Raw genomic sequence first — 15,924 nt, 5'->3', positions numbered from 1 at the left:
TGACGATCGTGACGACCGTTTTTTGATGACGTTGATGATGATACGGTAAGATTCTTTCCTTTTCTGCTCCGTTCCTCTTCTACCCATGCACTTTGCACACACAAACACTGCACACGGACGCAAAACAACACTCTATCAAACACGAAACCACATCGACATAAGCAAAAGAAATAAGCGATAAAAGGGAAGGATAGAGGGACAACCACTTAGACTCAAGAAAGTATGCAGAACAAGATTTGGGGATAAAAAAAAACCACCACTACTACTTAAAGGAAAAGAAAAACTGCGTCACGCATCCGTTAAACCGTTATCGAACAGCCGATGCGTTCACCCGTTCATGCGTGGTGATGCGTTTTTGGAGGTGCGAATTAGCTTTTAAATCTCTTTCACCTGGTTGATGATTCAGAGGGTTCAGCTTTAAATGCACTTTTGTTTATCGTTGGGTTTTTTGTTTTGGATTTTTGTATCAATATAATAATAAAAGCCACTCAGAAAGGTCTCATTTTTTATCTTAAGTTTAGTCTATAAAATCCTTTTCATTATACTTGGATTATTATAAAATGAAAAATAATTTTGTCAAAAAAACGGATACTATTTTTGTGCTCCTTGTTGAAACGTATAAACACTAAATTATTTTAAAACTATTTTCCCCATTTTTTTTTCAACAACTCCTTTTGTAAATTTAAAGTTTCAAATAACCTTACTCGCTTTAGAACTTAAATCTGCTCAAGAATTTTGTGAGATATTTTCGAATCACTTAACACACACTGAAGATAGTTTGAACTAAAGATTGAAAATGAATTCTTAACTCAAAAGCATAATAAACAATAACTTCTACACACTAGGCAATTGAATACATTTATGATAACTTTGCTCCCTGCTTAACTATTTAAATGCGCAAATTTCTTGCGACTGCGCAAAAGAAAAATTATTAGACGAATTTATGGCCAGCTCTTTTTGAAATCTTGTTCTCTAATAATAAATTTCTTCTGAAGACATAAAATAATTATAAACTCTTTTTAACATCACTTAACAGACAGAAACACTTAAATGTTTAAATCTGTTTAATAAATTCCACAAGCCCGTAAAGATCACAGCGAAGACTTTTCGACAAGACAACACACACAACACAAATCCAACAAATCGTTCAAGCCCTAAAAATAGTTCACTAGAAGCTGTTCTTGATGGAGGCTCGCGACCGACGTTTACTGTTACCTGCTCTAACCGGCGACTGATGTCGTTCTGGCCGTTGAAGACGAACCACTGACCGAACCAACCGGGTCCGAGAGCTGTCCTGTTTCGTTCGGTGGCCGCTACTACCCTGTTGCTGCTTCTGCCTTTCTCGAATCGGTTCTTGCCGATGACGATGATGATCACCCGTTGATGATTATCGCTCCCCGTTTGGGAGGCCCACCCGATGAAGCCACGCAGGTATCGATCACTTGGCTGTGGATGCGCGAGAGATGCTTGATGCTCCTTTTTTTTGCTGCTTGCTTGCTTTGCTAGTGATCTTCTCACACTCTCCCTCTCACTCTCTTTCACACGAGGGCCGAAGGAAATAGAATGGTGGCAACAACGAAAACAAAAAACAACAACTCAACCCCCTAGGACACAACAAAAGCATCACTTTTGGGGGGAGAACCCTACCCCCCCCCCCCCCCCCACGAACCAGTGGAGCATGTTCGAAACGGTCAAACCGAACACGTAATCGAACCTGACGTTCCGTATCACTCGGAATATGCCAGAGGTAGAAGCAGCAGATGAAACGGATTCGGGAATTGAGTGGTTTTGTTTTATCCCTCATTTGTTGCTGACCCGGCCCGAGAGAAAAGATAGCGTTGGTTAAGGATGGTCAATTGGCGTTGATTATGCCGGGTTGGGATGCTTATTATGCTGAATGAACTTGGTCTTGGCGGGATACTGATCGCTGGTGGCTCGTGAATTGTTTTTGTTTATGATACTCTCGCTCTCGTTCTCTCTCTCTCTCTCAAAGGCTTTCTTGAAGGGCTTCCTGAGTTGGGTGGGCTAGGTGGATGAACGGATATAGTACCCTCCCATTCCCACCCGCTCCACCTCGGAAGGAGCAATGTTCAAGGACGGACAAGCGAACGAAGTCACCACAACCAACCGGCATCGAGTGAATCGTGAACAGAAGACTTAAGTGCCGCGTCAAGCGACGAACCTGTCAGCGGTTCGTTGCAAACGTACTAGAGAAGGAGCTTTTTAGGGCTATTAGGGGTAACAGATATGATGGCCATTTGTGATATTATGGCTAGAGAATTGATTACCTCGGCCAAGTGGATAGGTTGCTCTTGATGAGCTATGAAAATATAAAAATATTTCATACTTGAACGCACAGTCACTTGGAAGAAGAAAAAGCTTAGTTTAATTAAATTAATTGCTTCGCTTTGCTTGTGTTTAATTGAAATCTATTCAGTGCAGGGTAAACTAGTAGGACAATACAGCTATAAATCACGCTACAAGTAAGTTTTGTGATTAAATCACTATAAGCTCCAATATCACGAGTCGCACAAACAACAAAGAAGTACATGTACCGTACAATTGTTTCTCGACAATGGAAAAAATCATCTCCAATGCCGTGCACATTCTTCGTGATTTGCAATGGTGAACTGTTGGTGGCGATCGACCCTTTACAAAAAAAAAAAACAAACATAAGACTGTGATGTGTGCGATCGTTTTCAAGGCAACACTTTGATCATTACTCAATCACACCGTTTTGGGGAGACAGAAGGAAAGATCACATAACCATAAAATGATCGTTGGTACAAGCATCCGAAAACGAAGCTGTTAGCAGGCAGTAGAACGGACCGAACATGATCGCTGCTTGCGATTTAGCATTAATAAAGTCTAACGATCCTCACCATTGGCCGGTCATCATCTGGTTTGTCTCATCAAATGACGAGAAACAGACTGTGCAAAGGTGTAGTGTATCCGGGTGTATGTTTTCATACTCCAGTTCAAGTTCAACCTGTGGTCAAGGATATGCTGGACCAGCACGGATCGGACAAGCTTAACTATTCTCGACCTGAATGCTGCTGCTTACAGATCACAATATCTAAAGGCTATAGCTTAAATTGCTCGCATCATGTTCGAACTATTCTCGTCGTGCGCATCGTCGTGTTGCTCATCGGGGACCCAAAGGGAATTCTGAACTGCAAAGAGCACACGAAGAATAATCCTACCAGATATCAGTTATACGTCGCGATGTTTATGTTTACGAGCGGATCATAAAGCGAAACAACCTTGGCATGGCTCACGATCGCAGCAAAAATAAAATTGTTCTTGCCGCTCGCTAACGGCAATTAAAGTCAATGTTCTTCTGGTAAATTTTAATAAGATGAGTAGAATCATATTATTTTATTGTTGTTTTTATTATTACAAAAAAAATATTTTTTATTTGCCACAAGGGTGTCTTCCGTGACAGTGCGCATTTATTCTACTTGAGCACTGCCGTGACCAGGATTCGAACCTGGGTTACTACGGCCACAACGTAGGGTCCTAACCACTAGACGATCACGGCTACAGACGGTGGCTTGCATGATGCTGCATACAGCAGAAACTGCTTGTGATCTGCAAAGCCGATTGAAGCTCTTGGACAGAAAGTGAAAGTAGGGTAAAAGTAGAGCAGATGGAGAGAGAGATTCGGTTGGTCAAAAAGTGATCGTGGTAAATTTTTAATATTTTTTCTTTCACCTTGCTTCATTACCCAACTTATAATCAACGTTAAGTTATGTAACGTTATCAACTTATTTCGAAAAAAAGTAATTGATGTTAATTCGCCTTCACAGGATTTAAAAAAGAATCAATTTTTAAGGAACTCTACCTTCAAGCACTTTTTGTTCAACCCAACCACAAGCCCAGCAAAGAGAAAAGCTCACCCACGCCATGAAGGCTCCCACATGTTGGCCAGGGAAAAACTGTCTAAAAATAGACACTAAAGTAAAAATTTATGATCAATACATACTAAAAAAAGCTCAAATTTGAATGAAACATAAGTTGTTGCATTTAAAAAAATCTTACATTTATTCATAAAACACACGATACAAAACTTTTTGCTTAAAATAAAGAACAGCATTTAACAACAGCAAACAAATCAGTCTTTCTTTACTGTCTCGCCTTCGTTAATCCGGAAATTGCACTCTTCAGCGTACTGCATGATTTTGTTCAAGTTCGACTGCAGCTTCTTCAAATGTTCCAACGTGGCGCTATCAATTTTCGGAAAATACTGCCTATCCACATCCTCCATATCGGTCGGCTGCAGTGAGAGTATCCCGTCCGGCACCGGAATATTTACATTGGCCGTGTTTTTTGTCATCACCGAATTCACCACCGGACTGCCGGTAAGCGAGTAAACGCATTCGTCCGCCCTCGGGTAGCGCATGAAGGCGAGCGGTGTGTTCGGTTCTACCTTTAGCGTGATCTGGCTCATACCCCGATCGGTACTGACCGCTTGCGAGCGGCTTTTCTTGTTAACCACAGCTAACGGTGTACGTAGCTTCGGTCGGGAAAAGCGTTCCGACTGTCCCAAGAATATGTTCTTACCTATAGCCGGTGTACGTAGTTCATTCTTTTTTCCCTTTATGCCAAACAGCATCGACGTTTGGGCCGGCTTGCAAGGAGTAATTGCATGACCCGAAACGGAATTGCTTCGCCGACGTGCGTAATTACTTTTCATTGCCGATGCAAGTGGTCCCATAGGACGCTTGGATGGTTTAGCCGAAGCCATCACATCGAGCGATTGTTTCGCATTTTCCTCCGTCAGGTAGCCTTCATCGGTACGGTACGACCTGTGAAAGCTTGTTTGAGCGTCCGCCGACCCGATAGAGTGCTCACTGCAGTTTCCTACACTGTCCACATCGGCCGGACTCATGTTAAGCACATCGACGAACAGATTGCAGCCAGCCTTTCGCAAATCGCCCATCGTCATTTTGAGTATCTCCTTCGGTATGCGGCTCTTGATCATGCTCGCCTGATAGTCCACCCTTTTCAAATCGGCGTCCAGCTTAGCATCGAGTGACATAATAAATGTTTCCGCTGAAAATCAAACAGAACAAAACATTTTTACCATTTTTATGTATTAGTGGCGGTTATTAAGGTCAGATCATGTGCTTTACTTACAAATGATCTCAAACTCGCGCATCACATGGGCATGCCGTTCTTCCTGGTAGCTGGTCCGGTTACGCTTCGAAGCAGTGTTTCGGGATACCTTTGTACGGACCATTATTATACACGATACTTATCACTGTCACGATGTGAAGAGAAATTGTAATGAACGCCGCTGCATGCCCTAAATTAAAATGGAGTCCTTTGAGGTGGATAACATACCCGATTTGAAGAAATAACGGTTGATTCAAAATATCATTCGACGCAACCCTTTGACTATTGAAATATCACAAAAAGCAGCGTTTTTTATGAAAATAAATTAGTTTACTGATGAAGTATTCACATTACAACAGTTTTACACATCGATAGGGGGAAAACAGATGCTCGGAAGGTCCTTTTTGCAACAATAAAAAAAACTGTAATGTTAAATGTCACTGTGTTTGACAGGCCGGTTTGTTTACGCTTGCATACAATAAACAAGAGAACATCAGCCTTACTTAACCGCGCGGATGACAAAGAAAACCATAATTTGATGTAAACGATTATTTATCCTTTATTTTTATTAAACAATTATTACAAACCAATAACTTGTCGTTTTTGACTAGAATTTACTTCCAATACAAAACAACAGCTAAGCAAACGACATTCTCTTCCCAACAAGCGCAAAGAAAACGATCGAATCGGAATTGATTCGTGTTGAAATGTTGTTTTATTAAATCTGTACGCTCTTATCCTGCGGGCTCCACATGCGTGTGCATCTGTGTGTCAGCTATTAAAATGTAAGTACATATATGTATATTTATTTACAAAACATTACACGCTAAAGGCGGCCGAACACGTTAACCGTGTTCCGGTGGAATTTGATTTGATCTGATCTCTCCCTTCCCCGATTCACAAGAAGAAATACACGATCGTCGATTTCGTCCGTCCGTATGATTCTCCTTACCATTACTCAGAAAATCTACCTTAGCTTACGAGAGGGGGAGTGGCGTTAATTCTCCACTACCGGACAACCGGTCTTCTAACTTTCCAACGGCTTTAAACCGTGCGCCGTATACTGATGCTGCACCAGTTCGGGCGCAGTCGTACAGCTTACATCGCATAGATGGCACTGTATGAGCTTATCGTCCGTGTGCGTTCGCTTGTGACCTCGCAAGCTATCCGACCGTCCAAAGCATTTGCCACAAATGTCGCACCGATACGGCTTTTCGCCCGTATGTGTTCGGAGATGGATTTTAAGCGATTTTGGCCAGGCGAACAGCTTATCGCACATCGGACATCGGTGTTTACCCTTCTGACCGTTGGACATAAACGGTTGCCCACCGGCAGGTCCACTCGTTTGCGATGTACTGTCGTCTTCGTGATCGAATCCATTGTTGCTACTGTCTCCACCGCTAGTAGCCGCCGCCGCGAACGCTCGTCCTGAGGAGACGGAGGCGTTCTTCGTTCGGTTTCTTCGCTTTCCGCTCGATCCTTTTTCCTTTCGCCGGAGTTCCGAATCGATTCTACAATGTAGAAACAGTATGAAAATCGTATTTTTAATTAACCGAAATAAAACATATTTTCTCGTAGATGATGCTCTTACATTCTGCTGGATGCGATTCGGTGTGTACTGTTGTTGTCCGTTGCAAATCGTGAATGTCCGGCTAATTCACCAATTTCAAATTTTACATCATTGTCCTCGTCCTCCTCATCATCCTCTCCATCTTCCTCGTCCTCTTCGCTTTCGGAACTGCTCGCTTCCTTCACCATCACTTCGATTACCTTCAAAATAATGTACAAAAAATATATATAAAATCCAACCTAATATTGCAATCATATTCGGAAAAATCCAGCCAAAAACTCTGCATAAAAATTCTACGCTATCTGTGTGGAATATCTATCTGGTTGAATGTGTAAATAAAATCCGCAAAATCCCTGTTATTTTAAACCATATTTGCCGATCTTACCTGTTCATCGTCACTCTCCTCCGATTCCGCTTCCTCTTCTCCGCCTTCTTCCTCTTCTTCCTCTCCCTCCTCCTCCTCCTCCTCCACGTCTTGCTCTTCTCCGTCGGTATCCTCTTCTGGTTCTTGCTTTGCTGGCTCTTGCGTACCAACAGTCAGATCACCGCTCTCGCCTCCTCCATTAACCATATGCTTGTCACGATGATGCCGACTGTCGTCGTCCATCGCTTCACCATCCGAATCACCCGCTTCCGAGGCCGTACTCGGTTCCTTAGATGTCGTCAGCGAAAGCATACTAAGGAACGATTCCTGCCGGTGGCACTTTTCGTGCGTTTTCAGATAGTCCGAGCGTATGAACGCCTTATCACACTTGTCACATTTGTAAGGCTTTTCGCCCGTGTGCAACCGGATGTGCATCTTCAGCGTGACGGCCGTCACGAACGTCTTATCACACTGGTTGCATTTGTACCGTCCGTCGCTGGTGCGTTCATAATCGGACCGATGAAACTCGCCCAACATCGATCGCGTTTCGCCGAACTCTTTTTTCAGAGGGCTCGGTGATACGGAGATGTTGTTTCTATTGCTATGGACGCTGCTTCGGCTACTGCTGCTACTGCGGCTGCTGCTACTACTACTATTACTACAAGTACTATGATTCTCCTTCACTTTCACCGCACGACCTCCTTCTCCATTGTTCATCGCCACAGTGACAACCTCTTCCTTCATTTTGTTCCCAACCGATTTCGAACGTTTCACCGATCGAATTCCTTCATCCATCGTGGAATCATCGTCTTCCTCATCCGCTCGGCTGTTCATGGTTGGCGCTGGGAAACTTTCTTCTCCGACAGCAGATTCCGCCAATAGCAGTAGATGTCGCTTCGACTTAAAGTGTTCCTTCAGATAATCGACCCGATTAAACGACCGATCACAGATGTCACAATGAAACGGTTTTTCTTCCGTGTGCGCTAGCGCATGTTTGCGCAGTAAGGCCACCTGATTAAACACGGCATCGCAGATCTTGCACACAAACTGTCCATCGTTCGACTCGGTGAAGTGATAATTTTCCGGAGCTAAACCTGCCCGCCCGATCAGTGGTTTGCCGGTGGAACCACTGCTCGTCGCGGTAGTCGCCGTTGCTACATTTCCTCCTGCCGGAGTAGCCGGACTTTCCAAAGCATGTGAATCCTCCTTTATCGTTAGTGGCGGAGAGGAGGTAGCCGACCGGTTACCACCCGTTGCCACTGCGGCAGCCGCCGCTGCCATGCTAGCAATCGCCACCGAAGGCAGCATGCCATCCTTAAAGTGTACCTTCAGATGACGCTCGAGATAATCAGACCGAATGTAGGACTCTTCGCAAAATGTGCATTTGTACGGTTTTTCGTTCGTGTGGTTGCGGAAGTGGATGCGCACCGTTTGCTGGTGTGAAAAGAGCCGTTCGCAAACCGTACACATAAACTTGCCGTCGGCAGTTTTCACGCAATACTCTTGCTGGTGGTCCGGAGGTTTTCGTTCTTCGATCGGTTTCAGCAAAGATATGCCTGTGGAAGGTGGTTTCGATGTAATAATCGGCTTCGGCAGCTTTACTGTAGACGGCAGCGCAACAGCAGGGGAGAGCGATGTTCGAACGTTATCCGCCGAAAGTCCACCGACGGCGGGAGTGGGTTCCGTTGGTGGGTCAGCATTCAAGTCGATCGCTCCCGGTGCATCTGGATCTTCCCCATTACCGATTACGTGCTTCTTGAGATGATTCTTCAAATAATCCGATCCGATAAAGGTCATCTCACACAGCGGACACTTGAAGGTGGGTAAATCTGGGGAAAAAATTATACATTTATTAATAAATTTGCAACCAAGAACCTCGGCTACCACAAACTTCTTAGGGCTAAGGTCGTAAATGTTTCCAACGTCTAGACGATAGACGCTAAGGTTTGTAGCAGAAAATGCAGCAGAACTTGATGAGAAAAATAATACACATGATGACCAAACAATGTCTTCATCGCACCTAGAAAAATTAGGCAATGATCTCGGAACAGGTGGTTGACAGACAACCTGTTCATCAGAACAGGTTGATGTTGAAAAACATCGTCAAACTTTAACGAGGATGACAAGGATGCTATTATACAACTTCAAGACTTGGTTCTTTCTTTGCTTCTATCAATCACCAGGATTTCTTCTTGGCCTAACGATCTTCTAAGGTCACTCCTTGATCTAATCCCAGGTCTAAGGTGATACCTTCTAGTTAGATAGTCAGTCTAGCGTCTATTAAACACGTACTCAGGCGCAGAATAAATTAAAATTAAAGATCTAGCCAACTTACTTACCGGGATGCGTGCGCACGTGCACCATCATATCCGATTCACGTGCGAACCCTCGGTCACACACCGGACACCGATGCTTAACACTCTCTTCGGCCAACTTTTTTGAATGCTGTTCCTCCATTGCCACCAAGAACCGGCTATGTATACTGCTCAGCTTCGGCATAACACTGCGCCCAGCCGTAGCTTCCTTTCGCTGAAGAAACTTGCCATGTTGATCACTGCTTTCCGCGCCCGTTCCCTCATCATCCCCGTCCTCATCGTCATCCTCGTCGTCACGGTGCTCATCGCTCGAAATGCTCGTTCCGGTGCCGGTATGTGATGTACGCCGCGATACACCACCAATTCTAACACCCTTCATCGCTCTATCGTCCACCAAATCCTCTATCTTTCGCACCATAAGTCGGGGCCGTTTCGCTCTACCTTCGTACTGCGAATACGACTGATGCTGCGGTTGCTGAGCCATCTGATGCTGTTCCATCGGCAAATATTGTACCTCTTCTTCACCTTCCTCTTTCTCCTCCTCCTCCTCGTCCATGGGGTGAAAGCTGTGATACTTTTGGTAGTGACACTGGAGGAAATCTATCCGTATAAACGCTTTCGGGCACATGTTACACTTGTACGGCCGCTCACCAAGATGCTGCTGATGCAGATGCTCCTCCAGCTCAACCGCATCAGTGAACGATTTGTCACAGTAGGTACAGGCGAAAAAGTTTGCCTCCGTCACGGGTACCGGTGGTAGTGCATCGGCCAATCCCATCCCGGCATGCTCGGTACGGATGTGGTGCGCGAATGCAGGATCCGAAGCGAACACACTAAAGCAAAGTTTGCACTCGAACGGATTGTTCTTCTCGTGGATACGCATATGATAGCGTAAATGATCCGGCCGGTGGAATATCCGTGGACATACGTCACACTGGTATGTACGCCCGGTGCCTACAAAGAGAGAACAGAGACGTTGTTAAAGTGTTTTGAAAGAAAAAAAATCCCATTCTTGGCACACTGTGATCGGCTATTCCTTCTCCCGAGTGCACGCACACGACTTACCAAGCAACGATGACCTCTGTGCCGTCTTCGATAGGATGTTTGCTGCGACGACCATCACATCTTCGTCGTCATCATCGTCATCATCATCATCATCATCGTCGTCGTCGTCGTCGTCCTCTTCCTCACCATCGTCGTCCGAATCATCCTCACTGTACCCAGAAGCTGGTGGTCCTGGTGCTCCGTTATTGTTGGTGCGCTGCTGAATCTTCATCAATCCATTCAACGCACCATTCTGATGTGCTGGAACGTGCAACATGGCGGCACGACGATTCTTTCCGCCGGTGCTACTACTGCTATCGACATCTGTCCGTGCCTGCCGTCCATTTCCGGTGACCCCATTCGACACGGTTCGATGCGATACCGTCGATGATGGTCGATGCCCGTTGCTTGCCGGTTCCTCGTCGCCCGAATGCATGCTGGTGAGAAACTTGATGTGGTCCTCATCAATGCCAACTTCCACAATTTCCTGATCCGAAAGCTCGTCGCCATTACCGCCATCCATCGTAGTAGCCGATGCAGCTGCAACGGTGGTGCTACGATGCTGCTGTCGCTGTCGCCGTCCACCGTTTTCATCGTCGTCGTGGTCTTTTTTCTCCGCCTTAAGCTCCATCGTGCACCAAACAGGGCGGCCCTTGCAGCAGCTGCTGCTCTTCGCGTTCCGGTTCACGTTTCAACCCACCCTCTCGCTCTCTGCTCCCTCTCCCTATTTATCTCTCTTTCTCACTCTCCTTGGTCCGGTTCTTCGCAACCGTTACCACACACTGCGTATCGCGTAAGTTCGCTTTCTCGCGATTCACTTTGTCTCTATCCCGCAACGGAACACCACACTCCCGGACGGCGAAACACCCGTCGCGCAGTCCGTGACGCAAGATGGGAGGCACACCACTTTCAATCCGATCTAATCTACGATGTGCTACACACGCGAACACAACACACGTTTCAATCTCTTCTCCCTAGATACTGACGACGGTATGCGAGCTTGGATGTGGTGGCAGGGGTAGCAGCAGCACGTCCAACATTTCCCCCATTCACGTACTCCTACACACATACACACGTACGCGCGCGCAAAATTACACACCCCGCGGAACACACGTCGTAAACCCGCGGATCGGTGCTACGTTGCGTTATGTCCTTCAAAGCACGGGTGTGTGACGATGACGGAACTCCCCCCAAAGCGAGAAAAGTTCATCCACGGCCGCGACCGACCACGAACGTACCGTACCGTGTGCTTCACGTTCGGAATCGAACCAAAACCCGAATGGCTGCCAACATCCGGTGTACAGAGAACACAGAGAAAACACTGGCCTGGCACACAAAACGCGCATACACACACACACACAAACTCTCTTGGGTTGGGCGCGCTATCTACCCACCAATCGCGCTGCTTTACCCGCAAGCGAATCCGTCCAGAAGAACCACACGAACGAAACGCGCACGGCGGAATGAATACCGTCGTTGAAATCCGCGCACCACTACACACATACACGAGCGCGTACCACTGAAAACCGAGCACCTCTTGCTGCAGCACCCCCGCGGGTGCCGTGTGTATCCGCCTATTCTGCACTCGATGCACATTCGAGAGACGTGTGCTACGGGTACACGCCTCGGTATTCTCCTCTCTCCTGTCCCCTGTATCATATACCTACCGACCAATCCGGTTCCTTTGCAATGCGCGATTTCCAGGCAAGCTAAATAGCTGCAGCTTCTCCCTATTCTCCGGCTGTTCCACACGACTTTTCCTCCCGCAACCACTTTACCGCCATCATCACTGCCGGTGCTGTTCGACATTCGGTTCGGCTGCACGGTACAGGTAGCGGGAATAGCAGACAAACATCTTGAGGAACCGCACGCGCATACGGGCACCGCGCACTTCCCGCTTCACCTTTGGCGCTTCCACTGCGATGCTTTTGTTGATTTCAAACCTAAGGCATTCGAGCAGTGTTTTGCATTGTTTTATATTTTCAAATGCGCAGTATCTGTTTTTGGAAAGCTCGTAAAAAAATGATTCACAGTAATTGTACAATTTTCACAAACACTTTAATTCATAAATATAATGTTTTTTTATTGTTTATCATGTTAAAAAACAAACAAAACCACAAAACCTTTATTTTTCGAGCAGTGGATTAAATATTCGAGCAAGAGATGACAGCGATTCGTGCAGCTTTTGACAGGCTCGAAAAATGCGTTCACGGAAATAAACAAACTTCAAACAGCCAAACCGTTTGCAAACGCATTTCCCGCTTGACATAGCATACACAGCAAACGGACATTTTCGTAGCGCATTGACGCAGCCGTACACAAAAAACCACCACAATTCAGTTTGATTCATCAAATAAGCAATGGTGCGAACGAAAGTTTCTCGTGCAGCTACCAAGCGGGGTCAGAATAGTTCCGATTCGAAGCTGTACATCGAAATGAAGCTGCGAGATTTCGACGTCATATGTAAGTTTGTTGTTGTTATACGTTTGATGGCGTCAGATCATTTTAATGCTTTTCGTTTTTCCTCCCAGCGGATTGCCATTTGACCAACATTGAGCTAAAGTATCAGAACGACATGGATAAGCTGAATCGTGCATTCGAAGTGCTACGCTCCCGTATACCGAAAAATCTACTCTCACTCACAATGGGCGAACTGCGAGCCATGGTAGGATTATGTCTGTCCGTGGCGGAACAAGTAATTAATTCATAAATTTCATTTTGTAGCAAAAAGCAACACAAGAGCTTAACACATCGGCCCCACTGAATCAAACTGTAAGTGCCAACATGAGCGCACTGCTGGAGAAATCTTGTCGCAAAAAGTCTAAAGACGATGGTAAGTTCACCCTCCTTCCGGATTAATAACTGATAAACTGCACTTAATTAAAATATAGCTATTGGGGGACAAGCACATGTCATGACTAATTTTATGCTTCATTGTAACTAACCGGTGTTTGTTTCTTTCCCTTTCTGTTTTCTTCTCACGTACTCGATGTTCGTCCTGCACCCCGGGTGGTTGGGTGGTCACACACATGCAAAAATCATTCTTCCCGTCTCAATCACGCTCCTAACACTCAGGTTACCTTACAGAAGAAAGCGAACAGGGCGATACGTACCGTCTCGGATCGCTGAAGCCCACCTCCAAGGCACGTTTCGGTCCACTAATGTCGGCCAAAATTAGGCGTCGCAGTAAATCAACAAGTTCCATCACGACGCCGCAGGTGAACCGTTCACTGTTTAATGTGCCGCAGAGTGCAGTGGTAGGAAGAGTGCAGCAGTTACCGGCCCTCGGTTCGGCACTGAAACCGGTCGCACCGCGCACGGAACGTGTTTCACGTTCGAAGCAAAAGATGTCCCCAGCCACCAGCCGACCGAAAGCGATGAGTGCTGACCGTGGGTATGGGGTGATTACACCGAAGGTACAACCGTACGCGGCACTCGCCATGATGCGGCATGCAAAGCAGGGCGAGTCTGTGTTTTCCATTACCGGGAGTCCGGTTGTTACTGCCAAGTAAGTTGAAGCCTTCTTCTCCTTTATTTCAATGACCACCTAAAACCATGTGCCATTCATGTGCCTAGAAAAGCATTTTTGCTATCATTTAGCAAGAAAATAGGTTTTTGTGTTTTATAAATATAATTTTAATTTAATTTTAAATTTTGTATTAGCACCTAAACTGGTAGGTCACATGAGTGTTTGTATTTCTCATTTTGTAAAGCTTGTATCTTTTGTTCTGTTTGTCGTGTTTGCATGAAATTTTCAAGAAAGTTCAAATTTTCATGCAAATCCGAGAACGAAAAGATCAAAAGTTATTAGCTTTCTTATCTGGGAAAATGCAAACTCCCATGCAAAATATGACCTACCCGTCTAGGGGTAGGGGTTATAGAAGTAAGAATATATTTTTGGTCATTCAAACGAACGTTAATGAATATTCATCCAAAATTTCCCCAAACTACAATTTCACTCTTTTATTTTTTCTAATTTTAGTATGCTAGAATCAAGTGCCAACGTTAATATTCCCGTATCGAATGGCATGCTGGCAATCAGGCCAACGGAGCTGGATGTTGTGGATGAATCGTTGCTCCGCAAGATCGATCCGAACGTGTTGGTTGAGCTGAAACAGTTGCAGCTTAATCTGGACAAAATTATGGGCGCTCTCAATCTTTCCTAATACGTATAAGTTTTATTTTCATTATCCTGTTTCAAATTCTACTGATAGCGACGTATGAGATCTTGATCGATATATCTCTCATTGTATTACTCTTTATCGTGTGTAAACCATTTCATGACATTTTTTTTCATTTGAATAAACGATCAAAGCTATACATAATTTTGAAATTCGAACTACAGACCTGGAATTAACAATGAAAGAATCTTTTTGAAGAAACAAAAACCACCATAAACTTTAAACGTATGCTTTAAAAAAGCGACTTCTTTTTTCAGATGCATGTTAAAATTAAACGGTTAAAGGCTGACTTTGACTAAGCCATTATTTGGATAGACTTTCCTCTTCAAAAATAGGAACATTTTTGTCGCTTTTTTACGTTACACACGCGCCTTTTAATTAATCTCAGCCTATTCGCGTGCTGGCAGTAGCTAGCCAAAATCTGCTTTCTATCGATTACGCGCGCGCCCCCCAACCCAGTATTTGATAAGATTTGCCTTACCCAACACACACACACACATTCGGATATTCGTACCACATCAGGCGACGACGGTTTGATTAGCGACACACGTTTTGCAACCATTTCACCGCCGAAAAGTGTCAGTCCGTATACGTCGATCGTTCGGGTGTATCGTCTTCTTACGCTCGGTACCATGGGTATGCACACATCTCTTACCCAGCCAAATTCATCGCTAATGGAGCAAGTAACGCTGATTGTTAAGATTCCTGCTGCCACCGTGTACATCGTGACCCGAGGGTTGATGCTGATCGTAAAAACACTAACGCGTGAGTAGTAGTGGGTGGGTGGTGCATGACCGCAGGGAAATATGTTAATACTGTACACGATTCTATCCTTCCCAGGACTTGGTAGGATGTTGCAGCAGAAGTGAGAAGCCGGATGACGGATGAGAATCGAAATACGATAGAGTAGTAAGGTCAAACAAGTCACAATCGTTTATGATATTAACCCAGACGTTCAGAGAGGTGCGAGTTTTGGAATTAAGTTTAAGCTTTTTTTTTTTTTTTGTTGCAAATTAAGGAGTATGATAAGTAAGGATTCCTAAGCGAAAAGCGTGGAGCAAAAAATAAAATACCTTTTGTTTCTATTTTTTCACCTTTTTATAACGTTTCAAAAATATTCCCATTAATTCTGGTAGGCTCGCAGCGCGAACACATGCACCGAAATCAAAGAGTTATCTCTAGTTGGAAAGCGTGGTTTTATCAACGGTCCGGTTTTTATCTTAACTTCCTATCAATATTTACACAGCGATAGCAACTCGGGTTTGCGCCGCGTGCCTTTAAATCTGTACTCAAGTCAGTACCAAACTTATGCCACCTGTTTGCAAATAATTC

General features: G+C 45.0%; 4 protein-coding genes and 1 non-coding gene across 5 annotated transcripts in view; 2 read left to right on the top strand and 3 right to left on the bottom strand.

The window, feature by feature from the left end:
• Positions 1 to 15,924, top strand: part of LOC126567793 (histone acetyltransferase KAT6A-like) — a 504,467-nt gene that overhangs the window by 349,812 nt on the left and 138,731 nt on the right. The gene's annotated exons all lie outside the window — the stretch shown is intronic.
• Trnah-gug (transfer RNA histidin (anticodon GUG)) lies at positions 3,470 to 3,541 on the bottom strand. The gene has a single exon. It is a non-coding gene; the product is annotated as a tRNA-His (tRNA).
• Positions 4,115 to 5,267, bottom strand: LOC126567661 (borealin-like). The gene is made up of 2 exons (XM_050223877.1): positions 5,140 to 5,267; positions 4,115 to 5,055 (listed from the first exon to the last, which is right to left on the bottom strand). The coding sequence occupies exons 1-2, from the start codon at positions 5,240 to 5,242 to the stop codon at positions 4,115 to 4,117; spliced, it is 1,044 nt and encodes a 347-aa protein (XP_050079834.1). The 5' UTR covers positions 5,243 to 5,267.
• On the bottom strand, positions 6,146 to 11,043 carry LOC126568666 (zinc finger protein 236-like). Its single transcript, XM_050225181.1, has 5 exons — positions 10,433 to 11,043; positions 9,392 to 10,321; positions 7,074 to 8,881; positions 6,710 to 6,888; positions 6,146 to 6,629 (listed from the first exon to the last, which is right to left on the bottom strand). The coding sequence occupies exons 1-5, from the start codon at positions 11,040 to 11,042 to the stop codon at positions 6,146 to 6,148; spliced, it is 4,011 nt and encodes a 1,336-aa protein (XP_050081138.1). The 5' UTR covers position 11,043.
• Positions 12,760 to 14,577, top strand: LOC126568369 (borealin-like). The gene is made up of 5 exons (XM_050224834.1): positions 12,760 to 12,874; positions 12,943 to 13,076; positions 13,136 to 13,244; positions 13,487 to 13,919; positions 14,394 to 14,577. The coding sequence occupies exons 1-5, from the start codon at positions 12,772 to 12,774 to the stop codon at positions 14,575 to 14,577; spliced, it is 963 nt and encodes a 320-aa protein (XP_050080791.1). The 5' UTR covers positions 12,760 to 12,771.

This window comes from Anopheles maculipalpis, chromosome 2RL (assembly GCF_943734695.1).
Source record: "Anopheles maculipalpis chromosome 2RL, idAnoMacuDA_375_x, whole genome shotgun sequence".
NCBI classification, from domain to species: Eukaryota; Metazoa; Arthropoda; class Insecta; order Diptera; family Culicidae; genus Anopheles; species Anopheles maculipalpis.
Note: the sequence above shows the minus strand (reverse complement) of the source record. Positions and strands in the feature narration are given on the sequence as shown.

Coding starts and splice junctions, on each gene's coding strand:
- LOC126567661 (XM_050223877.1), bottom strand. CDS start 5,242: ATGGTCCGTACAAAGGTATCCCGAAACACTGCTTCGAAGCGTAACCGG. Junction 5,056..5,139: donor GCGCGAGTTTGAGATCATTT/GTAAGTAAAGCA, acceptor TTTGATTTTCAG/CGGAAACATTTATTATGTCA.
- LOC126568369 (XM_050224834.1), top strand. CDS start 12,772: ATGGTGCGAACGAAAGTTTCTCGTGCAGCTACCAAGCGGGGTCAGAAT. Junction 12,875..12,942: donor GCGAGATTTCGACGTCATAT/GTAAGTTTGTTG, acceptor TTTTCCTCCCAG/CGGATTGCCATTTGACCAAC. Junction 13,920..14,393: donor AGTCCGGTTGTTACTGCCAA/GTAAGTTGAAGC, acceptor TTCTAATTTTAG/TATGCTAGAATCAAGTGCCA.
- LOC126568666 (XM_050225181.1), bottom strand. CDS start 11,042: ATGGAGCTTAAGGCGGAGAAAAAAGACCACGACGACGATGAAAACGGT. Junction 6,889..7,073: donor AGGAGAGTGACGATGAACAG/GTAAGATCGGCA, acceptor ATTATTTTGAAG/GTAATCGAAGTGATGGTGAA. Junction 6,630..6,709: donor CGAATCGCATCCAGCAGAAT/GTAAGAGCATCA, acceptor TCTACATTGTAG/AATCGATTCGGAACTCCGGC.